This window comes from Varroa destructor, unplaced genomic scaffold (assembly GCF_002443255.2).
Source record: "Varroa destructor unplaced genomic scaffold, Vdes_3.0 BEIS01000002.1, whole genome shotgun sequence".
In the NCBI taxonomy this organism is placed as follows: Eukaryota; Metazoa; Arthropoda; class Arachnida; order Mesostigmata; family Varroidae; genus Varroa; species Varroa destructor.
This window is the reverse complement of record NW_019211455.1, coordinates 57,356,052-57,382,244: the sequence shown is the minus strand read 5'-3', so window position 1 is coordinate 57,382,244 and position 26,193 is coordinate 57,356,052. Positions and strand designations below refer to the sequence as shown.

Below are 26,193 nucleotides of genomic sequence, written 5' to 3'. Positions count from 1 at the left end.
GATTTGGAACAACGTTTAAAAGCACATTTAAGGGGCGTAAACGAACTCGGTAGTGTGTCATTGGAGACGAAGGACGCGCTAGGACGATCAGCCACAAGGCGCGTATGAAAAATTAATTTTGTTCGATGACCGCGGGTCAAGTTGAACTATAAGCAAGTTCCATCTATTACGATTGAGTCTACCAACTATAGTGGTTATTACTGCCTTCACTGAAGTGTGGCAAAACCATGTATCACCGACGATGTCCAACAGTAATTGTGAGAATTAAAGAGAATTATCAACCTTGACATCGGAACTTATGAAGATTTGACATAATTCGGGATTAACTCTAGTACGTTTAAATGGTTAAGGTCAAATTTGTTCTTTACGCTGCTGCGATCCGCAGGTGACACCGTAGCTCGCAAGAGAGGAGCACTAATGCTGGACAGAGATTTTCTGTTGCTACAAACGAAATGTTGTATTATAACCGCTTATGTATCTACAAGAGCCTTGTAATCCAGCGCACAAATGGGGGCTAACATCTGAGACGTTTGTGCTGCATTAAAGGATAGTTTGTTTTATAAGTTTGGGTTAAGCTTAAGTTTCTATTTTTTATAATAGATGCCTATTCATAAGAGCGAAAGATAAGTACTTTTCAGCACTTGCATAAAAGGGACACTTTCGCTGAACGTATAGGCGTGAACCGTCGTTTGAATGTTCAATGAAAAAGAGGCCTTCTTACTATCATATACGCTTGAATCCGCGTCGAATTTACTTAGTAAAACGGCCAGTAAACATTGGTGGGGCCTATTGATTAAGTATTGTAGGTCAATTCGCTAATCCATTGGCTACTTCTAATGCTAAGCCTGCTTTCTATAATTTCGCATGAGCCCACTATATAAATGATTTACATCTCTCTGACCAATTAGACAGAGAAATTGGCTATTAAAATGTTCAGCTAAAACTTTGTTTTGCTGCTGCTCGTCATTTTGTATAGGTGAAACTAGATTACGGATGTATGTATAGCTGTTCCGGACAATTTCTTTGATCTAAGCTCCACTCATGCGCATTGTTGGGCATGCAACCAAAGCAGTTGCAACCTTCTGGCGGACCAGACTCGTTAATGTATTCCTAGCTAGGAAATGAATCAGGACGACGACGATATCAGAGTCACTGTTATCGATCGCTTTAGGCTTAGAAGGCCTAAATAACCTTTGCAAAACCGAGTTTATAAGTGAGATACTGTATATAGCCATCACCAGTAAGTGTGCTTTTGTGCCTTTTTCTAAAACTTCCATTATGATATATTTGTTATATAGACGTTACAGTCTTTGTGCGTCGCTGATATAAGGTAAGCTTTTCACTTTGTTGTGGTACCTATTGACTTGCTTTGGTATTTTTAGTACGCTTGAGACAGGCACGGCGAAGCAGTTGCGGGTAATAACTGCCATTTCGTTGCGGAATGGGGATTGTAACAACAAGTTTGACTACTGCTTGCAAACTTCCTGGGCTGCCGTGCCCTAACTCGATAAAAAAAAAAAGAGAAAAGGACGAACCAGTAGTAAAGGTAAACAAGCAAAATTAGAAGCCCTGTGTGTTCCTGCTAAATAGAGCCTCGCTTTATTTTTCTGTGTAGAAATTTCACATATTCGGATAGCTATTTGCGTATACGCATTCTATAAATGATCTATGTGGCCATTTGTGTTATAGTCAGCGATATCTGTACCTGTGATTTTTTTGTGCAGGACGACTCAACGGGTGTATTTCAGTGTCTGAAAAAGGCAACAACATGGTGCAGTGATAGTGAGTATTTAGGTACATTATGTTTGCTCGTTTAAACATACACCAAATGGGAAATACAAAGTAGCTAGCGACAATGAATAACCCTCTGCCCAACAACTCCTTGTCTTGTTGGTGCCATTTACCCTTATAGTATTTAGCAACCATATATTATAAATTGCCCTGTTTCCAGTTAAGTGTTTGTGCCAGCAATAATATCCTGGGCGCGCTCGTTCGTAACCTCGTATTGCTTATGCATGCACACAAACACAGAGCATTGTATGTCCACATTCTAATAACCCTACGAACCCCAGTTGATATGGCCACATGTTACCCTCAAACTGCTCTAGTTACCAATGCGAGCGCATGTCCGCGTAGCATTTACTTAATGATCAGCACTTGAGATAAACTAATATCAAGAATTCATATATTGATCATTGTTCACGCTACTGGATGGAAGATAATTAAGGATTTCTGAAACCAGCTCTCATCGACCGACATGTATCGTTTAAACTCACCACCGTTTATCGATATGTGGCATTAGAAATGAATATAGTAACCTTACTGTATAAAACCTGTTTTAGGTACCATGCCTCATTCAGCCTAACGATGACGATCCCTTTCCTGCCTCTGCAAATGAACATGATGCAATCTCCCGATTCTCGAGTATAGAATTATCAGTTAACCTATTGATAAATTCTCCAACGTAAGTGCACCTAAACCCTAACCTGGCCCACCGAAAGTCCGGACGTCAGCCTCTCTCCTTTTATCTCTAGGATAAGCTTTTTAGTCTCTTTAATGGTTACCTTTCCGTATCAGTCTATTGGCTGTTAGCTGTATGCTCATGTCCCACACTACTTCATGCTTTTCATAGCATCTATCAATGTGACGCAATAATAGATCCTGTAAATAACTGCTTGTACTTTCTGACTGAACAGGTGGGATGGTTACGAAAATCGGCTAGATTACCTTGTTGACAAGTGAGCTTGCTTCGGACCGTTGCCGATACGACGGCTCGTTGTTAACCACGCTATATATTTTATAAGCGAATAAATATTAATACGTATTTTACGTGCCTTTAGCTAAAATCGTGCGATGGATTTGTTAGCAGAAATTAACTAAGTAGTTAAGGCATGCTTACACAAGGAGACTTAATTATTTTTTGACCAAACGATCGTCTGTCCTTTTTTATGTTGTGTTGCATCATTTACTAGCATATATATACTTATGATAAAAACGATAATAATAATAATAATAATTACTTTTATATAATAAATATGTACAATAAAATCTGACCATAAACAAGAGTAGATGCCTACGAATATTTCTCGTCTGGCTTCTTTATTTTGTTTCGCTCTCACTCATTTAATTTTATTAGTTCTGCTTGCAATTGTCGTAGCTATACTCACATTCGGTCGATTTGTTCATCTACTTTAAACTGACCTAGCTAATTTTGTTGCTAGCCAAATAACTAGAGTATATATATATATATTTCTCACAATTTAAAGAACTCAGCATGCCACCTGCCGGTTCGTAATCAGTAGCTGGCCATAAAGCTCGTTATAATTGCCAGGCCATTTCGGCCTGCAGATGCACTAACCCGGTGACGTCCTCGTTGGTATTCTCTTTAATACCTCCACCTACGAGATGTGCCTTGCGGCTGTTGCTTGGCTAGTATATAGGCTAATGATGATAATGAACTTCAGTAATAAAATTACGACGTTTTATATCGTAAGGTACGCTGTGGTTTTTATAATTTGCTAAGAAGGTTTTCCAGAGGCGAGCGCTATTCTGAAATAAAACGTTCGCTGTTCAACATAATCCCAACATGTTACGCAACCGGAGCAAGCGAATAGTATTATTTTAGCAGGTTACAAAATCGCTCACGTGGCTAAGAATTTCACTGGAAGAACGTTTAAATCATGTATAAACACTTGAGTGCATGTCTTGACTTCAATGAAAATCTACCGTTCGAGTTAATGATATCCAACTGAATCTGCCGTCCGAGAGCGTGAGAATCGCTCTGCTTACCGTCTAGTTGAACAGCGGTTGCAGCTGTGTACGCATCATTACTACTAGCGACCTCGTGCGGCAGGTCGGAAAAAGTCTAAAACTGTATCTGATAGTGTACGTTTGCTTTTTGATAAACTTGTGCAGACCCACTACCATACACTTACGTGATTTAACTCTGGGTGGTTATTTTCAATTAATATGGCCTGCAATACGAAATTTCAACGGGCTCGATTTATTCCTAAGATAGCCATGTCTTGGATAGTTAATCTGGGAAGTTATATTCTGTGTATGTATTGTGCAACCATTCGTTTTTGTCTGCTGCTCATCTTCGCAGGATTTAGTTACTACGTTTTACGTATACTTCACGCATTCATTAGTATATAATATTAGACTCTTACAAGACAATCTGGCTTTACCATTTTTAAATTCAATAATTTTTGAACTAGTTGGGCTGGAATAATCATGTTTAGATATGTGTTAGAAATAGTTTCATTTGTTTGTTGCGCACTTATCCCAGCGACTGGCAGCTTCTGGAGAGTCATACGTCTATAGTTTATGTTCCGCGATGTATGACTTTTCTATCAATGGCCTTTCGAGGAAAATCTATAGTGAAATATGCTTGCCCACTTACAATAATTGTCTCATTTTCGCAGATGCCCCTGATGTCCACTGCAAGGACTTTTGTCAGGGACCTGATCTCCGAATCTGCTTGATAGTGTCACCGAACTAGATTTCTCTCCGGAACGACGTTATTCTCTCGCCTGGTTTCTCTTAGGCGGGCGGCAGGGGTTTAAGCATGCCTCGCCTATAGTGACCGTATACTCCAGGCAAGTTTTTTGCAAACTAAGGTTCTGCCAATCGCTAGTGGAGCCACATGCATTTCCAACTAGCATAGAGTCGATTCATGGGAGATCCACTTTTTACTCAGTTTCCGCATCTTCAATATTCAAGTTAAAATTTTATAATACATTACGTGTGAGCTGCCAGTTTTGGCCAACAGAGCCATTAGACTCTGAATTCTGGTTTTATGAGAAACCTCCTCGATTACGACGACGCGTTCTTGTCCTTCGGGTGCCGACATCTGGTCACCTTCGTTAGCTTTCAATACCATCTTCAAACGCTCGCATTATTCATGTACTGCACTTTTTCTTGGGGTCTCCTTGCTTAATGTCTTCATCAATTTTCAACGAATTTCCGCAAATCTGTGGACCAACACTTTTTGAGACTGAAAGACTTTTTTCTCCTTCCGAACTTAGTTTTTCTGGAGAACACATAAGTTTCCAGAAGATTAGGGTATTTACCAAGCAAACTTTGTCTGCTAGCAGCACGTCGTCGATAAGTTTTTTTTTTTTTAATTTTGAAGTCCGCCAGATTCGCTTGCAACAGTTAATAACCCATAGTAAATATATATATATATATATATTTCTAAACTGCTCGCTTAGTTTCATTACTTTAAACTGATAATGATATTATGTGTTTCATACACATGCTCCGTTTACCAATATTATATGAAATGTGTTGCTTTCGAGAAATACTTTGAGCAGATTTTAGGGTTATTTAGAACTATATGTTGGAGTGTACAATTTGATCTTTGATCACTGAGTACTTTATATTCAGTGAACGTATCGCACCGATCAAACCTTTGCAATATTGGATCCTCCGGAAAATTAAATTACATGATATTTCATGCAAACATATTTATGTACTAGTGAAATTCGTACTTAAATCGTTGAAACATTTCTCGCGTAAATATAACACTTTAGGATACTTATTCAGAGCCGTCGTCAATGATGTCCTTTGAGACATATATATATATAAATGAAAACAAAAAAAAAACACCGTAAGAACGTTGGCGATTCCGATTCCTTTGGAAGGTATTAAAAATGCTCGCGCTAACATTCTGCAGTCCGCCTTCATTCGTTCATCCTTTTGCGGCCCGACTATGATTTCAACAATAACACCGTCAATGGTTTCAACATCAAGCACAGCTTCGGTCGCAGCCGAGATAGCAATTGGAATAATGATATTAAGCGATAATGTTATGTGTGCAGTCTCAACTTCGGCGCGAGCGCAAGCATCACCACTACGTGATGTCCCGTCCCCCCAACGGCCTCGCTGAAGCTCTCATCATCAGCAACAGCAGGCTGTGCTGTTGCTAGTATGCGGACCAATGATAGCAGTTTTACCACGGCATGATGGCTTTCCCGATACGTACTGCGCACATTGTAATATACCGCGTACAGGCTACGAGATATATGTAGCCCGCGATATTTCCCGATCAAGAATTGCCGCCCTTCAAATCAAGCCATATCGTCTACATTTCATCCGTCTACTTGTTTTTCGGTCGGCGGCTTGACCTCGACAGAAACGTCTTGCGCTGAGGTTACAATGCGCTGTTGGTTCATAAATGACAGTTTCTGCTGATGGGCGCAGCTTATTGTCGCGTGGCGAGCCCCGAAAATGAAGGAGACCGCAATGAGAGTAAAACGGTTATTGAGTATGACGCCATCATCATGTCTTCGCCGGTAGTGACAGTCGCATTGTGAACGTTCATGTATTGGCAAATGTTTCGAATATATCCATTCACAGTCTGTATGTCAAGGCGGTGATCGAAATACATAACAAAATATAGTTTTATATTTCCTTTCAGTCTTTATTGGAACACAGGTCAACACGAAAATGACTGCCTCATAAGGAACGATTCATAATGGCACGCATGACCATACGCAATACTAATATATATATATATATATACACTCAGCATTGGTGTTTGTAAAGCCTTCCAGGTTTTCATATCGTTTTGAAGCTAGCAGTGAGTACGAATAGGACACAATGTGTGGATAGGGTTGGCTTTTTAATATCATGAGAGGTTTTTATATCATTCAAGTAAATCACATGAGCACAGTTACCCCACGACCGTAACGACGCTGTTCTCAAAAAATGTGAAATACAGAAAAAAAAAATTTCAAATATACTTCATACTTATCTGTTACCGTCATCATTATTTAGGGAGACGTAAGCTCATTAAAAAATCTGCCGATGATCTATGTATCATGCGCTCTTGATCATCATCCGGGTGTGTTATAAGAAGCTCATACTACTAAATCGCAATATAGGAATAATAATACTTCGATGGATGCACAGCGTTTCGTGGTTTTTTTTTTGTCACGTATGCAGCACTCCTTATTGCAGATAAGAATCTTAGGCCATAGTTGCTCTTAATTAAGGATCAGAAAGTAAGCTTATTCCATTAATTCACCATATATATCACAGAGAACACAGTCTGCACTTCGGGCTTACGCTAGTTAGTAGTTCCGCTAAGAACTCCCGAAGGTTTGTTCTGTTCAAATTAGAGCCACGTGTGCAACCCTTCAGTCGCTGCAAACCGTTTTCAATAGGCCAGATATAACAGCATGCATGATCATCCCGTAATAACCTAAGTAATTCGTTCAGCATAAAAATTTCTGTTTTTCGTACTAAAAGATTTCTGCTGCAAAGTAGGGTATACGAAATGTAAGGCGGCCATAGAAGGAGTAGGAAAATATATTTAGTTTTTGTTGTTTGCACCCCGCTACGCCCGTTCCCCGTACGTAGCAAGTGCCGAGTCCAAAACGCTAATTTCCGTCATGATGGTGACAATACAGTGACCCTAACGGCGCGCCACTTTATTTATGAGGCAGTCACATCGAAAACGATCAGGAAGGCATTAATCACGCAGCATTAACAGCGGCTCGAGCCATTCCAAGGGTCAGCTACAGGCGAAATTGGGGTGCGGTACCGTTAAATAGAGTGGGGAGGATTACTTTCGCCTCCCATATCATACAACAGTCAGCAATAAAAACAACGTCACGTTTATCGTACACTGAACTGCGTTAACCCTAGCAGCTAAGCTACACCGATCGGGTCGCCAGAAAAAGAATTACTTATTCCAATTCCTAACCTAGTAGTCAGCTGATCTCGTTTACTCCAGTCCATTACAATGTGACACATCTACCCCATCTATAAAACATGGCGGAAGGCAGCAGCCGTTAGCAGAAGGGTTACGGCGCCATGCGTTGCTATAAAGGCGCTTTTCGCTAAATAAGCGGGCGAATGGCTGTAAATAAACAAGTTCCCGACGCTGTGCATTACGTAATGAATGAAAACTTAGGCACGCCACCGTGTTTATTAGTTGCTTCTGTCTTTTTTGCCTGGTATTAGCAAGTGTATGAGTACGCATGATTCGTTAGAGCGTATGAAAAATGTCGAAATTATTACAAAAAAAAAAAGACGTGATGAGAAGAGTTTACGTATTGGTTTTCTGTTTATGTTAGCATCATAGACTATCATATGCGCGCGATTCTTAAAGTGTTTAAGCCAATTTCGGTCATTTTTTGGGCGTTGTTCGATCCATCTTGATTTCCAATAGATACATAGTAAAACCAAGCCTTGTGAACCCGCCGTATAACTGTATCATTTCTGATAGTAATTTAGTATATCCTGAACATCTTAACGAGAAATCTTAACGAAATTACACGTAGAAACAATCCTAAATGGCATGACAGGTCTTTGCGCACTGAAGAAAAAGTCGACAATTCAATTTTTCCATAGTGTATCATAAAGGTGTGGATACATTTGTGATTAAAATAAAGCTGAAATATAGTTTTATAAGATTTGAAATTCGGTAGCACGATTGATTGCACAAATATAGGTTTCGCCGCAGGATCTCCTTTAGCTTCGAGGAAGTCGATATGTATCGGTGGCGATTTGTAAAAGAGATGTCAAGGAACCTATTGACAACTAACTTTCTGATTATATACAGCTTCTTTATAAGTACATCTTGTAGAAACTGATTCCATACGCCACAAGCTCACGTTAAGGTTTAGCTCACTGGCCTAAACTACTTTTATTTCGAAAAACCACGAGCAAATCTGCGACAACTAGCGATTCAAGACTATAGTAATGCTAGAGTTTACATATCCACTTCAGCCTGCTGCTGGTCTATGAAGAGGTTCATGGATCAGACTGAGAGATGGGAAATTAGAATCTGACTGAGAGAAGAAAATAGAAACATAAGGGAAATTAGAATCAACTTCAATAAGATATACTACGTTTTACCATTCTTTATAAAGTCTGCATTTAAAACATGACAATTTGTACTTACGAAAAAAAAATGACCCGGAAAATACATACCTGTCAAGTAGTTTTCCCATGTCAAATCGATTCAAGTTTCGTCCACCTTCGTTTCGACGCGGAAAACGCTTGAAGTACGATACAGCTTCTATCTAATTGTTATTTGAAGCCTGTCAGTTATCACTTAATGACTGCTGGTACTTTTTTAGACAACAGAGAGGGACCTGTTTCGAAACAGAGAAAAGAGTTCTGGCACGGGGCTCCGCCGGTTGTCTTGGAGTCGTTGGGTATCCTTTCTATCAGTCAATCTACTGTAGACCGACCGTTGAATGTTTGAAATTGTAGAAAAGAACGAATCCCGTTCTATAGCTGGAAAGCATTGAGCACTCCCACTAGCTTAAGAAAGACCTTCTGAAAAGCTTATTGTCGTTTAACCAGCGAGGAGTAGGCGTTGAAACGGTCATCTAGGAGCGGCTGGCTTAGTTCATCAATCGCGACAGTTGATATATAAAGCGCTTATGTAAAAACTGCTCGTTTTCAACAGCACGATATCTGCCTTTGTGAAGACGATTTTTTTTTTCTAATATATTGAAAAGCCCATTTTCTGCAATAGTAATATTTTTACTTGCTCTGTTTTTGCCGAAGCCCATTTTCTCCTACGTTCTCAGCATACTCTTTAGAATTGATCTTTAACCCATCACGAAAATGCTTTAAGATGAAAACATCTGGAATTAGGTACAGATGTGTCATAGAAGCATGGTGATAACTCTAGTATATAGTATATTAATTGTAATAAAATATATTTGTTAATTTTCAAGCATAACGGTGTAGGCAGTGTTGGTCGCAGACGTATCCGCAAAAAATGAAAACCTCTATGGATGTTCTTCAAATAAGCACTATTCAAAAAATCGTCCAGATAACATAATGGTATCGCTGATTTTTTTTTCGCGATATTTTGTGATGTAAAGGTAGTGAAAATTCGAACGGATACGGCGTCTAATGAGATTATTTTATCCATTCGGCCAGGATTTCAATGACATAGGACCAAGTAAGAAAATTAATGTTAAGTTAAGAAAACTATCCTCTATCTATTTTGCAGATTAATGAGTACACAATATAGATACAAATGTCCCGAGTGCTAGTGTTAGTTGACGTTTTCCTTACCCAGTTTGATTCGAGTCGGGTTTTAAGTAGACGATGCTTGGAAACATGCGGCAACAGGAACCGCTGTCGACTTCGAAAATCAAAATAAGCTAAGGTAATCAGGCATAGGGAATATATACATCATTCATGTCGTTATTATCCGCGAGGTACATTGGCGTTACCGCAACGTCGATATAGCGCTTGACATCCTCAATCTGTGTATATTACATAATCATACAAAAGGCAACCTTGATATTTGCTTGTATAGCTTGTTTCTTAACAAACGAAGAAATACGGTAATAAAACACAGAGTTTCTTCTTTAGCTATTTCTGTCAGAGCGGTTCTCGACGACCGTCTACAGAGAAAATAAGAAATAATAATGTTGATTAGTGGCCGTTAAACAAACGCAACATCAGGACTTGGGAAAATGACGTGATTGGCAAACTTTACGTCTTAATCAATAAGATTTAATGTCTCCATTCAGTTGTCCATTGGTTAGGCTTATCGTTTTATACCTCTAATCACCTATTTGGCCTGCCGAGAGAAGATATGTCTCAGTGCCAATCATCTGTAATCAACATACACGAGCAAGTGGATAATCAATGAATTCAGCTCAGAATAGTGAACCGCTGTTGCCTCGAGGGCTTTGTTTCTCAGTAATGGGCATACTTGTTTATATCAGTATTCGTCCACTAGAGACCCAATCAACCAAGGTATGAGACAAAAATTCGCACGGGCTCCAATAATGACATTGGGTAGACTTCGTCATCCTCCTATTGTTATATTCATAAAACACTTAGCTAGTTTCAGTTAATACCGGCTTAGATTGTTTACCATAATGGACAGACGTATTACCTGGCTCTCGTGAAGCCTCCACGATGTACAATTCTTCTGCTGTTTTTCGTTAAAAAATACTGAAAAAACGTGGGCTTATTTACGCTATTTAATAGAAAACACGCAACTTATATGAGAAAGTGGCGTGTGGCTAGTTCCAGAAGACAATTTTCCAGAAGACGAAGATATAGCGGCAACTATCTTGAAAGCCACAGTTGGCGGAAATGTTATTTACGCAAATTGGTCATATAGAATTTTCTTCCCACATTACCTACTACAGGATGCTAATTAGAGAATCTTAATCTACTTCTATAGTCTCAGATACGTACGGTTTCGACGGATAATTATCATTGATTTCGCTTATAAACTGTAATGTGAGCTAAACGTCTATCATAAAAACGATGTATGTTCAAAATATGAAAATCGAGTCCAGAAAGATCATAATTATGTACCGCTAAGTGTTACGACCTCGATATATTTTGTGTGTATCGATGTTATAGCTATTTCTAGTCAAAGCTGACATAAAATAAACTGGTTATTTACTTTTCGTTCGTATAACTTTGTCCGAACCTCAACTCACGCATTAATAATTAACGCTCATCTATCTATTCATATAGGCTAGACACACAAGCCTTTCTAACAAGGGTATAAACATCACAGCTGTTCCAACGCCGATACAAAAGTATATAATTTTTTTAGTAATCCATTGATTATCACTGTTGCGTTAATAGTATAGCTCTTATAATAACTCAGTTGTTGTTTGTTTTCCAGAAATGGATTCGGATCTCCGTTGCTGTCTGCATTTACTTGGGACAAGGTGAGCGTAGAAATATATATGCGGATAGAGCAGCTGTTCCACATATCGATTTACTAAGCCGCATCATAAATCACTGGTCGCAGAAGTCATTCGGATTAATTTTTCATACTGTTTTTTATTTCTAACTTTTTCGTAAACTACTTAACATTCAACATGTAAAATATAGCGTGCTATAAAAACGTTCAATTTCTTGGTCTGTGCCTTCTTTTGCGGTATCTATGTTCAATATTAGCAATGAATCGCCCAGCTGAACTCATGCTTTCTCGGTATCGTTCAAAACTGAAGTGAGATTGAGTTATTTTTGTCTGCCTTAACACCCGCAGAATTTCGAATTATGTTGCCGAAGGCGCGTATTTTTCAAACAAGGAACGCGGTAGACCTGTTCTTCCAGTTTGAGACATTCACCTCGACTGCGCGAATGATCTAAACGATAATGTGTGGCACGTTCGCATTCTAATTCCATCATAACTACAATCAACATAAATATGTGCTAAATATTTTCGCAAGTTGGGATAAAGGAAGAAAAACCGGAAAGGTTTGTTTGGGTTCACTATCTCGGTAAATCTGCTTTAATCCACTTAAACCTTTACTTACCACTGTATTACTACATATGGTTTCTAAATGTGCGAGACATTCGCTGAAGCTGTAATTTTCTACATCCTTGAAAATCTTATGTGGCCACAGATGGGAGGAAAAACTCAAAAGTGGGTATACTATAAACACAACCAGCCGGTCGTATTTCGTGTTTCATGTTTATCTGACTTTATAGAATAGGCCAATAAATGTTCCAGACATGTTGAAAATACATCATCGTCCCCAGTGCCAGCTCGAATGTCATCGCGGAGACGCAGTCGAAATGCGCCGATCGGCTGATCAGTGCGCTTGCGTATTGATACATTGATTCGCATCTCTTGATCTGATGGCAGATGGTCATTCGAGCAGATGTACCTCAAACGAGCAAATAGGCAACACCGTTGGTAATACCGAGCGGCCATCTTTTTCACTTTGAACACGTTAAAGCCATCTAGAGACATGGTCGTTACCATTATAGTTCGCATGATGAAGGTGGCATCTAAGGAAGATTTGTCCGAAGCAAGATACGATTGACGTTGGGTTTTGTCAACGGCATAGCTTTGTTGACAATTGCGCTTATATCTATCATTTCGACGAAGTGTACATGTCGAATGATGATGCTGTTTTGATATCTACCTATATTTCAACTGGCTGTGAATATGTGTACGTCTATAATTAGATGACCGTACAGCAGGCTCTACTTTGGCCAATAACCTAAACGTCGTTCCGGTCACTTGTCGTCCAGTTTGCCTACAGTTAAAATCAATCATTTTTAAGCTCATTTTGTATGTTGGCTACAAATGCATATGCCCAAAAGCCACGCCATTCCAGTAGATGATGACTTTTTCTCATCAACACTTTTCGCGTTATCGCTGATCACCGTGTCTGTCTCATTTGTGCATGCGCCTCGTGTGTGTGTGTGTGTGTGTGTGTGTGTGTGTGTGTGTAGAGTATAGCTGATAATCAATTATCGAGCACTAAGGAAAAAAAATTGGGTTGATCCTAGCGTTCGTTGTGTGTAGGAATAGAGCAATCGTATGTTTACGTAGGATGAGCTGCAAGAGAATATTAACAATATTGTAACATGGATGTTAATTACAATGGCCCTAATACCAAATTATGTGTTTTTGTTATTAGAAGGTTTCCAAAGTGGCTTAACGCACGTGTTTATAGTATCTCTGTTACTAGTGCCCGCTTTGATTAAACAACTGAGGTCAGCGGCGAAAACCCATACTGAAACGCAGCAGCCCCATATGGTGGTAACAGCTTCTTGTTCATATGTTGTCACTGTAATTGCCACCCCCGTACCATTGCCGATAAAAGTAGTGCGGATAAAAGGTATTTGCTTGATAATTACTTTGTTTCGATATACATATATATGGAGTCCTTGTGAAAAATTATTATTGTGTGTCAGTTTCTAAATAAGCTATGCCGTTTCCGTTAGACGCATGGCCTACTCGAGTAGCGGAAGCCACTCTAAGTGAACTATCCTACCCTGTCAGATAAACACAATTCTCACGCTCCCATAATTAGCAGATCGTTGGATGTCCTGAGGAAGAGGCTTCAATTAGCGATGGTTTGAGCTTCGAACACTGGAAACAGTGAGATATGTAAATACAACCCTATTGAACGTAGTACTATTACAAGCCAAGTTTTGAACATTTTGGGTTACTCAGGACGCCAGTGAAAGCCATCTAACTGAAATTGTGTTACACCTATAGTGGAGATTAGACCACCGTTGGGTAAATACAACATATCTATACACCTATTCAACACGAGTTGCTGTTCTTATTAAGCAAGTTACCGACAGGAACAGAACCCTGCAATGCTGAGTATTAACTTTTTGATATATGTCAAAATAATGAAAATTATTAGCATCAGTAATATAGACAATGTGTATACATACGGTGCTGAAGGCAGAAGCAACAAAACCGACCTCGGGCAGACAGTCGCACATGGCGAACGATGATATTTTTAGGACGTTTGATCGATACTGATAGCATCGACCCGTTTGATCGGACAGGATCGTATGGATTGATTGACTGACTCAGCACCCATCGAGGCATTTCGTGCTATAAAAAGTACGTCGCGGCCTGGAGTCGTTTGAAATGTATTCTAATTTATTTGGTCTGAAAAATGCCGCCAGGCGTGTTTCATATTTTATTTATAAGACATGAGGCCGAATCCAGGTCTACTCAAAAGGACGTTTGTCAAAATCGGTTTGTTTCGCCTATGTTTTCATTGGCACATTGCGCATAGTTTAGTAACAAAAAGGATGTTATATATAACTGGCTTAAAGGATAATTGTATGTACCGTACTTCGACTACCTGTGACTCCAACAATCTGACGCAGAGGCCCAAACTTCTCTAATGGCGAATTTCGTATACAATACAAAAGCTGAGTTTGGATATTCGGAACTTAGAAGACCACTATGGGGAAACTTCGCTTTCCGCGATTTCAGCTCAATTCATTACTAATCAGTATCAGCATTGACGACAATTCTTATTTACATTAGATCCAATTTGTGACCTCTTGTGCAGTGAGCTGAACGTCGACTCAAATATACACTCACCTATAAAAACCGGTTACGTCATGAACTCATAGTAAAGAAGTCGATGGGGCTAAGTAAATTTCTGGGTTTAACGGAATCGACTCCGATCTAACTAAGCGATCTGGATCAGTTGACCCAGAACGCTTAATTAGTTTGGACAGCTTGGAATGAGGCACCCAATACACGAGGTACGAGAGCTGTCGGAGCTGCGTCCAGCCAAAACAATGTCCTTCAACGTTCAGCGACACAACATTTTCCAGCGAGCAAGACGTGACTAAATTTTCACTAGGCGCTTATCAACGAAGTGATTCTTTTCAATGGATAAATTGGTAAAGACCGACGTAAGTCACCGGATTACATGGGCCAACAGCAGACGATTGTAACTAACTAGCCAAAGGAGCTATATTTTGGATAACGGGGCCAATTTTGACGTAGACACAGCGCCGATATGGACATAACGCACAGATCGTGCTTATTGAATTATTTGAAATCATTACGATTTACACAAAAAATGCATGGCTTCACCCATTGCTCACAAAGCGTAGAAGTTCGCCACGGAGCCTGACGTTTTACACAATGATTAAACAGGCCTAAAGTATAATTTGTTGTCCATTCTTTCTGTATTTTGTGCTTTGCGGTTTTCAATATTTCATTTGTTAACATTCTATCTATCGCTATTGTGTATGTACAGAGATTAATTTAAGCTCAACGCTTTTATCTTAACATCACGGATCGACCGATGTCGCGATTTTACAGTAGGAATAACGCATTAGATCGTTAGTGCCATTATTAATTCAGCAGTGCAACGAGGCAGATACGCTGACAGTGATATAGCGGATAGCCAAAAGGCAAGCAGGCCGACTAGCTTGTCGACCATACGGACATGTCCGTTCACCTTTTCGTCTGCTCTTTTGTTCACTGCCTGTCGTCACTCGCCGACAGAGTCATGCAACTCACCATGAGTAGGTACACAATTTATCCAGACGAAGTCCAGATTTTGACCCGGCTGGTTGTTGTCATCCCATATTTACCTACGAAGACGTAGTGTTGGGCAGAAAGAAGTAAAGAGGTGAGAAAAGGTCTAATACAGTGTTAATGGGCTATTTTATGAATAACGAACAGCAATGGGAAATCCATAGTATCAGGAACAAACTAAAAACGTTTACTGATTCTTCTTTATCGTCGACTTTTCCACACAAACAACGATCATCCGCTGAAGGCCGCTGGTTTGTCTGCTACATATCCGCTAGCACAGCCACTTATCGTTGGATATTGTAAAGAAGAGGAAATAACAGAAGCACGTAAATAATAAACATAAATAGATGAGCTGGTTGAAATTTTACGCATATGACTGCTACCTTTGCGAGCAAGGAATTGGATAAAAAAAAAAAAAAAAAGAATCGTTCCCTCCCATGTTGGAGGGTGTTTGCGCACATAGAATTACTCTACTACGAGAGTGACAATGCCCATTCATGAGCCAAGATGGTAATGTACGTATGTGAGACGTGCATCTTTGCTAACTATAGATGAGAATAAATTATCAAACTTTGAGATGTAGACTAATATTTATTTATGTTAGTTCTTTGCGTTGGCATATCTTCGCATAAATTAGACTGGAATATTGGTTTTTACCGACCAGAAGACTACTTCCAGTTTTCGAATCGTTACGACGCTTCCGCCAGAATCGCAACGAATCACAGCTGTATGTTAAGAGGGAATTGAAAACACTCTGTTTATAGGGACAAGGTTTTTAGAGTTCGCTAATTTAGGATAAGCATACATGCGTCACAGGTGAACCAATTAGCCGGCCTGAAACCTTTCCAGCTTTATATTAAACTTCATAGAGTTTGTGTTTCTGTAGCTAATCTGAGGGATATGTTGTGGCCTAGGTTCGAACCCGCGCACACATACATGGTTCGTTTCGTGCCGGAAGTTAGCCGTCGCAAACACAGGTAGTAGTGGGAACATTTAGGTGATCAGGTTCGTCAGTATAACACACCAAGCCATTTTAACCTATTTCATTGGTCTGTGAAGATACAAATTTAAATATGCATACAAAGGGGTGGACCATAAGGACGACAAAAGATCCTATTTGTCGTGTCGCTTAGTAGGTAAACAAATAGCGAAAATAGAGATTTGTCTTATACTCGGATGTCGTGGCAATTTCCCTTTATGAATTCACGTTAACCTGCTACTACTATTTTTCTTTCTTTTTTCAATATATAACTAACACACAAACTTCACTATCTTAAAGAGTCGCCACCTAGGCTAAGGGTAGCTGTCACGACAAGCAGCTCTAGCAGTCCATGCCTAATCTAAATGGCGAGAAATGGAAGCAACGAAATTGGAAGGCCACATGCGGACATGCTCAAGGTGCGCTCGCATCCATATGCTTTGACACTTATCTATATAAAAGTGTCTATATATATACTAGAAAGGCTCAACTTGATTTTTTTTAGCTCTGATATGATTCGTTCACTTAGACATCTAGCGAAAACTATAAGCCGAGTACACATTAACAGTTACCTATTGCAATTTTCATGCTTGCCGAACTTGTCATTCTTCTGCGATGATTTTATCAGTCTGTTTTAGTATGTCCGCCATTAGATTGAGTCAACTCTTGAGATGTCTCGCTTGGTGATATATTGGCTTCTATTTCTACAATGTTTTCTTCTGGAACGTTTACTGATCGATTTTGCTTCCGAAACGCAGGTAATTAAGATCGATCGCCGGTTGACCCCTTGGAAATGTAAGTAAACCAAATCAGATAACCTATTGGTTCTCTTTCTGGAACATCATCAAGGCTAAAAAGTTTTTTTTATCTTCTTTTTTTTTTATAATAAATGGCTACATACTCTACAAATTAAAAGAAAGAAACACACAGAAAGAAAAAAATAATATATATCAGATGAAACATACATATATATATATATATATATATAATGTTTCATGTATTGATTCTGTTTCGAGGACGCCACCAAAGCCTGAAGATTCCCGTTATATTTTTTAATTTATCTGTTACAATATTTTTACACATCTTTCGATACTTTAGCATTTTTCTCTCAAAATTAACAATTTTTAAAGAGAATCAGCTTCGCATTGGCCGCTTCAACGTTATAACTGACATTTATTTGTAATTTGCTCAAAAAATCACTCGAAAGGATTTTCACCTCTTTGTTGTATAGATAAACTCATATGACTAATAGGGTTTTTTTTTCCATTTTCACTCAAAAAAAGGCCCATTGTAAATATAGGGACATGCATTGCATATTTATTCAGGCCGTCGGAGTCTATGGATTATTGTTAAGGAAAAACCTTCTTATATAGAATACGATATCAAGTTTTCATCCTTCAAACGCCATTTCCAACTCGAGAACCGAAATTTAGGTACATGTTTTTGCGTGTATTACATTTCGATTTTGCTGACCAAACCCTTTTGATTGATTACCGCTTACCATAGATACACTTCTACGTAAAAAAAAGTTCATCCCTGTCTCATATATGCGGAGAAAATACCACAATCGATTTTAGGCCCTTTCTACGCCAGAATATGAACGTTCACTGTAGAAAAATGTGTTGCATCTTTCCTCAGCTCGGCGAGATGCATCAATTGGTGCGCAAAATTGGATCTAATTGGCCCGAAAAAAATTGCTACCTTACGTAGGATAAAAGTTTTTGACATTTTGGTTAACCTAGAAATTTTTTTAAAAAATTGCTTCGCTTAAATGTTCGCTACATAAGATGCTAGCGCTTTTTTTTTTCTTACAATTAATCCTTATTAGAAATTCGGTCAAAAAACCGTTTAAAAATTTCTTAGAACAAATTTCCTTGTAGGGAAATACTGGTGCCATATTCGGTTTCTTGTTCTTTTTACACCAAAACATCTATCGTTGTATTCAGTTACATTACATTTTCTGTCGATCGGCACAAAGGAAACGCATTTATATAACGTCCATGCAATCCTCGGCGGACAAAATGGCGATTGAGCTCCTTACTATCTTACAGGCATGTATGAGAGATTCGTAAAGAATCGCCTAAACAGGCAAAGTACGCGATTTTGCCAGGCCGAAAGGCAGCACCATCTGTAAAGGATATATTTAGAAATATTAAATTAGTAGCACGTTCCCCTAAAAAAGAAAGAAACTACACCCTCCCACCAAAAATACTATGAACTGCTGTGGTCTACATTACGTTGATAATGAACTTTATAGATAAAAGTCACCATTTTACCATCAAATCAAGAAACTCGTCCTTAACACTCGTATTATAAACCTTAGAGGATCCATTGCAAACTTTTTATAAGGTTGTTGAGCAGACTATTAAAAAGGGTCGACCTACCTTTATTGACGTTATGCTTAATGAGAGCAAAGGCTCTCCCGATAAATGTTTGGCGATCATTTTTGCTTGCGCAAAGGTTAGTACATGTACGATGTAGAGATGTGGAAGTACACGAACAAATATTTTTCTCACTGATCTTCTGTTTCAGGTAATATATATACACCATCGTACCATCCCTTTACCAATCGATGAGCAGAAACTAGTTAATGAATTCTATATTTTCCTCTCGAGTCATTCATGCTATGCTCGTGAGCCTGACTATGCAAAAGAACCAATCGTCACTCAAAATACATCATCAGTATATCAAATAATAATAACGTAAAAACAACTATAGAAAGGAATAGAAGTAACGTTATAAAATTGACACCAACGAGATGAACATTTGAACATATCGTCATCGGAAGGACATCGTGTTCTCGATTCGGTCTGTCGCAGATCGTCAATATTGATCTTTTTAAGAAGCACTATTTTACCTTAATTACTTGGCCTATGAGGAGGTGCGTGCGTGCGTGCGTGCTTGCCATACTGTTCATTCGTAGTAGGGAGATAATAGTAATACGTTAATATAGAAGGATAAAATATACCCGGTAAAATGTACAACATCATCTATGTGAAGCAGTGAAAAAGTTAGACACAAAACAAGCGCTCCCATAGCAGTAACGGCGTGAATGATAATAATAATATTTGAATAATATTATTTTGATATAGATAGAAAGTGTGATAAACAAAAGAAGACAACGATGTTGTTGGATCATATATATATAACGAAAACGGTGTGATAAGTTTAGACAATACGTAATGTCATGGGGCGACTGCCTCTTGACCGGACGCTCTGGGGTTATGGGATTCTTCATATCGTGCTCATAATGGGCTTAATATCTATAACAATGACGTATGCAGCAGTGGTGTAACAACTGACTTCTATAGCACATCGTATATATGTACGTTTATATCAGATCAAAATAGGAATCACGACGTCCGGGCCGAAAATTAAGGAACTTGATAATTTTGTTCAGATTGAAGACACGCCTGCCTGCTCCATCAAATAAATTGTCGTGCTTATTACTACTACCTCGCAACCGCATCGATAGATCGCCGCGCAAATACCGTTCTGTGTGCTAAAACTCAGAAGCGTATTACACCGGTAACACCTCAACTAGGCGGCTGTTTTTTCGGAGCGACCATCGCCTGCCCAGGTAAACGCTATAGCACAAATTTCATTTCTCATAGAAAATCGCATGCAATATACGCAAAACCTTTTATATACAAAGTGTATAAATAGAGATATATGTATCCACATATGGCTTTTTTTTTGTAGTTTCCGCAAAACGATCAACATATATCAACATTTATTCCACCTTTATTTCAATGGAGGCGTCTTATTATACGTGTGATAAATGTTATCTTGTTGTACGATCGACCTGAAAATTAATGGATCTTATCAAAACACTGATTTTGGTATTTGTAGAGTTTGTTTGCATACATACATACATACATACATACATACATACATATATAGGTTTGCAGGTTCGTTCAACCCAAAAACAACTTCTCAGGTTGATTTTTGGTGTGTCGTTTTTGAACGTCTGTGCTTAAGTTCAAGCAGAAAGCAAAGCTTATTTATTTTTATGAAACGTATGTTAAGTTGGTTGATTATAAAACGAGGCTAAACATTGTTTGACGTTTGAAACATTTGGAAACAGCAGAAGGGCGGCGGCCACCAGCATCATCCGCGTTCACATATCATCAAATGTATATTCCAGTGAAAATTGTATTTTGTAACAACATGTGCTGCTCAAGTTTGTAATGCAGGAATAAGGGTGGTCAGCTTGTTATAGAAAAATTGTGCTTAAATTGTGCGTATAGGATTCACTGTTAGGACATTATTAGTCACTATTCGACGGAGATAATCGGTGTAATAAATATTTTCACAGAGAAAAAATAAGGTGCGTTTAATAACGAAACAGGTAAGGAACAAAGCCCACGGGTAGCGATTTTGTACACGCAAAATGTACCGGTAGACTTCTCGCAGGCGTAAATCTATTCCTATGTAATGTAAAAATATGATATGATTGATTAGGCTCATACCACTTTAGACGCTTCAGAACATATCAAAAATGCGATATTTGATTATCTATTTGATCTATGGACTGGAAGCTTCAATGTGAGAAACTTTCAAGATAAAAGAAAAAAAAATACGACACAATGGAATCGATGACGAACACATTTTATGATCATATATGCATATTATTATTATAGTTCAAGAACAATGTGTAAGCTGAGGTAAATTGAATTACTTCAAGACCTTCGTGTACCAAACGCATTTCTGTACAGTATGAAGTACCATAGCGGGGCGCTCAGTTTAGAAGACTGATGATATCTAAGTACTAAGCAAGGTTATCGGCTATTTCTGGGCAGCGTTAAAGTCTACAGGCACAATCGGATCTGACAAAAGATGAGAAACCACCCACTGAATAAAACGGACCTCGTAGAGGTAGTCTAGCGATTGAAAAATAATAGGTAACTAAGAGGATGCTGCAATCGACAGATAAAAAATATAACAGTTTTAGCGAATCTTTAAGAGATCTAGTTAGGTAAGTTATAGTTCAGTTAGATCCTTTTCTTAGCTCATCATAATGGACTGGAAGCGTCAAGAAGTATTAAACAGGTAAACTACTTGAAGGGAATCCGCCATTAGATGTCAACTGTGATACGTCCTTGATTGGTAATGTTTGAAACTTCTACCGGAAACAGCAAATTAAGGAAAAGTATATACTTTTTTTTACGTTTTTTCTAAAATAATAGAACATGTGATGCTGTGGATGTCCGCAGAGAAGCAAATAATAATTGTACCGGTAATTCTAACTGGAATTAATGATTCGACATAAAGAATGATCGTCCAAAATCATTTGTTATTTTTGGAATTTTTATATTTAATCGGTGTTATTTTTGAGTGAAGTAATTAAGTTTAGAATTAAGAAATGTTATATAAACTTTCTTTGTTTGGAAAACGCTTTTTGTTCGCACACACTATTGAAAAAAGGACACGGAAAACTCTCCTGTTTCGATCGAGGTCTTTGCGAAGGTTTAGTTCTTTATATCTGTGCAACTTTATCGAAAGCATTAGCGCTGCAGAGAAGTTGATAGAGATATTGCACTATTACAAACGAATTCGGCGAGCTGCGAAATTGAATAACTTGCCAACTGCGCGCCGCTAGCAGACGAAATTCGTAAATCGAAAACTCGTGTATTAAGATTTTTTCTAGGCTTTGTGAATAAGAGTTTGGGAAGCAGAAGAATTATAAGTCAGCGATTAGCTAAATGAGCTTTGTTTATACTGTAAATCCAATACAATTCATTATATTTCGCTTAGCAATTAGTGTACTTCATCTCACAGAAAATAGCTGAAACTGCCGCATCGGTATTGACGGAGCATTGTAATACGCCGGAAGATCTGAGTGGGATGCAAAATGGAAAAGATAGTAGCTGATGAATGGATAAGCAGCGCTGGCAGACAAAATCCAAAGCAGAAGGCTAGTAAAAGCAAACTGTTCTATAAAGGGTGATTTGAGATTTCCACTTTAGGACGTTAGAACTGCTTTAGGGATGAGGTTTCGTAAAGTATTGATTAGATAGTCACTTCCACGTGCTAACTAGTTCATACTTAGGAAACTGTCAAAGTAATTGATTTCGGCAGTCGTATAAGTTTAGAATCTATTCTATCCAAAGAGGCGTTTTACGTACTTACTTGTTGAATAAGTGAAGAACTAAAATGTAGACAATTAGATACATCATTTGCTCGTACAATCCACATTAAATCAGATGGTGATGAAGAAAAACCGAATTCCTAAAACAATCTGGAAGATAGCGTCATGCAGGGCACGATAGATTGTGCAACCACAGTGAGTCTTATTATTCTATGATTAAGGTATATAGGAGTGATGGACACCGCGCAGAAAAATGTTTTATTTGTTACATGTAGCACGGATTATCAGCGACGTCAAACCTGCTGATATACCGATTAGGCTTTGTTATGATGACTATGTTGTTGATTCATATTTACTAGGGGACAATATGAGGCTTTTACCAAATAGGTGCTTTTTTGTTTTTTAAAACTTTTTAATTTTCGGTTACTTATGATTGGTGATCAATTCATTATACGTACCCGCTTTAGGGTACTACGCAAAGTAGCGACTTTTTTTTAATTCAGGCACGTCGATCTAATATTCTCAACAAAATTTGAGTGATAACATACGCATTATTGACATACGACTGATAGTCGTATGAAGACGTTAAACAAGTTTCGTTAAAAAGCGAAAAGAGAAGGTCCGATTTTTATGACATCTGTTATCATGGGCTGCCGCCTCTGCCTAGGTGCCTATAACTAACAAAAATGGTATCTAACAAAGGAATGGCAACTTCCGTTATTTTCACAGGCCAATCGCAAGACAACTTGAACCAAGAAATCGTTTTTGACAATAGCACAATAGCGTCTTTTTCTACTGGCGCTGCAACTACGTTTTCCTGAACAATTCAAGTGATAAACAGCCGCTCATGTCTAAGCGAATGGCGTGACACGTTATGTCAGACGATAATATTTCTCAGAATAGGTAGTAACGGTAACAGCAGCTATAAAGATTTCAATTGACTATTTACATATTCTGTACTTTGTATGACCATGCCTTATCAACCAAAGTTCGTTATGTCGCTGACACAGAAGCTCTTGCCGCTGCGCACCGCACCTCTACAAGGAAAACATGTAGAGAAAACGAAATAGACTATAATACTGCCTAGGTGATGGTAAACGTTTGGTTTCCCTTGATTGGTATACAAGGTTCTATTTCTCTCGAATTGTTGCATCACCCCTGGGAACAACGCTGACAGATGTTCACGCTAGGCCTATTCGCGCCAAAATAACTCTAATGTTGTCTTACATAAGTAGTACTTATTCTACTAATGTGCTGTAGTCAATGCCTCGAACAACACACTGTGCCAAAACAAAACTGGCGTCACCTGGGTAGGCTCGAATATACTCTATTTTTCGCCGTCAGACATTCCACCGAACGACCGAAGTACGAAACGAAGTCAAACTGTCTGTCTACGTACGGATTCGAACCTAGACCATAACGTATCCTTAAGGATAGCAGGCAAAAACAAAATGAGCTTGAATATACTGCAGCAGATGGACTGGACGCCCGCAATCCACGTTTCCTCAAAGTCAATGAAATACTTCGCGTCGCAGTGAGTCCGATTAGCAAATAAAGCAAGACGCCTGCGCCGTTTATTCAAAAGAAACCTAAATCGATTCATCATTTTTTTCGTTTCCTTATTAAATGACGCTCGTCGTGCAGTATACCAGCTAGGTATAGAATGCTTCTTATTTAAACCATGCGTACGTAGGGTAAAAACGACGTGGGTCGGTTTATTCCTCGATAGATTGAGAACGGACACGTCGCGCGTCCAGGATTGGCGAATAAACGGCTATGTTAGCATGGGCGAAAGACGTTATGTATGTACAGATCGATGGGGGTTACAGTTATTCGAGTGTGGTAATAATTCATTGATTCGTTTTTACAGTTTTGTTTATTTTTATGACATCTGTTATCATAGGCTGCCGCCTTCGCCTAGGTGCCTATAACTAACAAGTAAAAGCAAGGTACAAGTGACGGCTGGAGGGTCCTTTTGTGTCATTTGTTACCAAATGATTGCAATAAATAGTGGATTCAATCATACTTCGATTGAATTTCTATACCACATTAATCGCCATAGCAATGACTATTGTGGCTACTGCCACAAGCAGAATAACGTAATTTACGTTTAACCAAAACGTTAGCAGTTCTGGCCTTTTGTTTGAAGACAAGCTATATTTAATAAGGAAGTTTTTCAATGAGAGAAAGCTTACGATGACGCTTGGTCGTTAACATCAAATCCGAAAACACAGAAAAACAGGCGTATCTAAAAGGAGCTGTCGGTTAATTGATGGATTGAAGATTGATCAATTGCATTTGCAATAAATACCCTATAGCATATAGAAGCTATTGCACAACCAAATTAGCTCTTCGTTGCAATAATCAGCTAGAATTCGTCACTGCCTCAGCAAATGCTTCCAACTTTCAAGGGATGCTTATCGAGACTTCCAGCTCATCCTGTACATAACATATAGCATGATTTATTTGGTTATATATATATATATTTTTTTTTCACTTATAAATGCCCTGCCAGATACTTGTAGAATGGGTTCGCTAGCTGTCTCACTGTGACCTATTGATCTGCTACATGAAACATAGAAGAATCGTACAAAACTAGAGAAAATAACATATAAACACTATGTGTTTCATGAATTACCGTCAACTGTGCGTTAGATAAGACCTCTGTGCACTACCAGAGGCAAAGTATGAAATTGACTGAGAGAAATTAAAGAGCTATAGAATCGACATGAAACGCGTAAGAACAGCCTCTGATGCTGGACGATAACGAATCTTTCTAGAGAAGGAAAAGGAAACCACATTATTTTAATTAACAGCGACAATTTATTACTGTTATAGTAAAAGCTCGTAGAGGATTTCACAGTCGCGTTTCACCTCGGACGGTGGAGTGTTCTCGAACCCTTGTTCGAGCAGAACATTGCAACACGAATTAGTATTTTTCTTTTTGCAAATATCAAGAATGTATAGGGCAAACAAATGAGAGATATCAATTGTCTTAGCTAGAAGGCAGCGGTTTCTGAAATGTAAAGCTTCCATTTGTACACAAAAGCATATGATAAGAGATCACCGTTTGCAATGATCCGCCGATAAGAAAAAATAATAACCAACCGTTCTACTTGATCAGTCCTTTCCACTCGGAAACAACTGAATGCCGTACGTAATAGCTAACAGTCACATTTAGCGCCTATTGTGTTTCATGTCTGGTAGGTAACAAATGGCGAAGATGGCCATCTTGCCAATCAGCTGCGGACTCGAACATAACGTTTCTATGGTTGGCATAATTATTTCGTTCAGCCTTTTGCCATTACTGCTGCTGTTGTGACGTAGCTATTTAATGGTACGGCA

At 38.7% G+C, this 26,193-nt stretch overlaps 1 protein-coding gene and 1 long non-coding RNA gene across 7 annotated transcripts in view; both read left to right on the top strand.

Annotated features, from left to right (window-relative positions):
- LOC111244627 (uncharacterized) overlaps positions 1-22,078 on the top strand; it is a 37,958-nt gene extending 15,880 nt beyond the window's left edge. Inside the window, exons 2-6 of one of the 4 annotated variants that reach the window (XM_086978750.1) lie at positions 11,633-11,678; positions 17,058-17,176; positions 17,516-17,552; positions 19,290-20,337; positions 20,848-22,075. In XM_086978750.1, the coding sequence (XP_086834876.1) occupies positions 11,633-11,678; positions 17,058-17,070 (59 nt within the window). In that variant the 3' untranslated portion in view covers positions 17,071-17,176; positions 17,516-17,552; positions 19,290-20,337; positions 20,848-22,075. Of the gene's footprint in view, positions 1-11,632; positions 11,679-11,698; positions 12,214-17,057; positions 17,177-17,515; positions 17,553-19,289 lie in introns of those variants that run through there. The other 3 variants (XM_086978748.1, XR_002670990.2, XM_086978751.1) reach the window with 3 other exon arrangements.
- On the top strand, positions 913-3,065 carry LOC111244626 (uncharacterized). Of its 3 annotated transcripts, XR_002670989.2 has the most exons (5): positions 913-1,240; positions 1,383-1,546; positions 1,725-1,782; positions 2,343-2,464; positions 2,697-3,065. It is a non-coding gene; the product is annotated as an uncharacterized LOC111244626 (long non-coding RNA). The 3 variants fall into 3 exon arrangements; XR_015321806.1 differs by lacking the exon at positions 1,725-1,782; XR_015321807.1 differs by lacking the exon at positions 2,343-2,464.
- Positions 22,079-26,193: the final 4,115 nt, after the last annotated feature.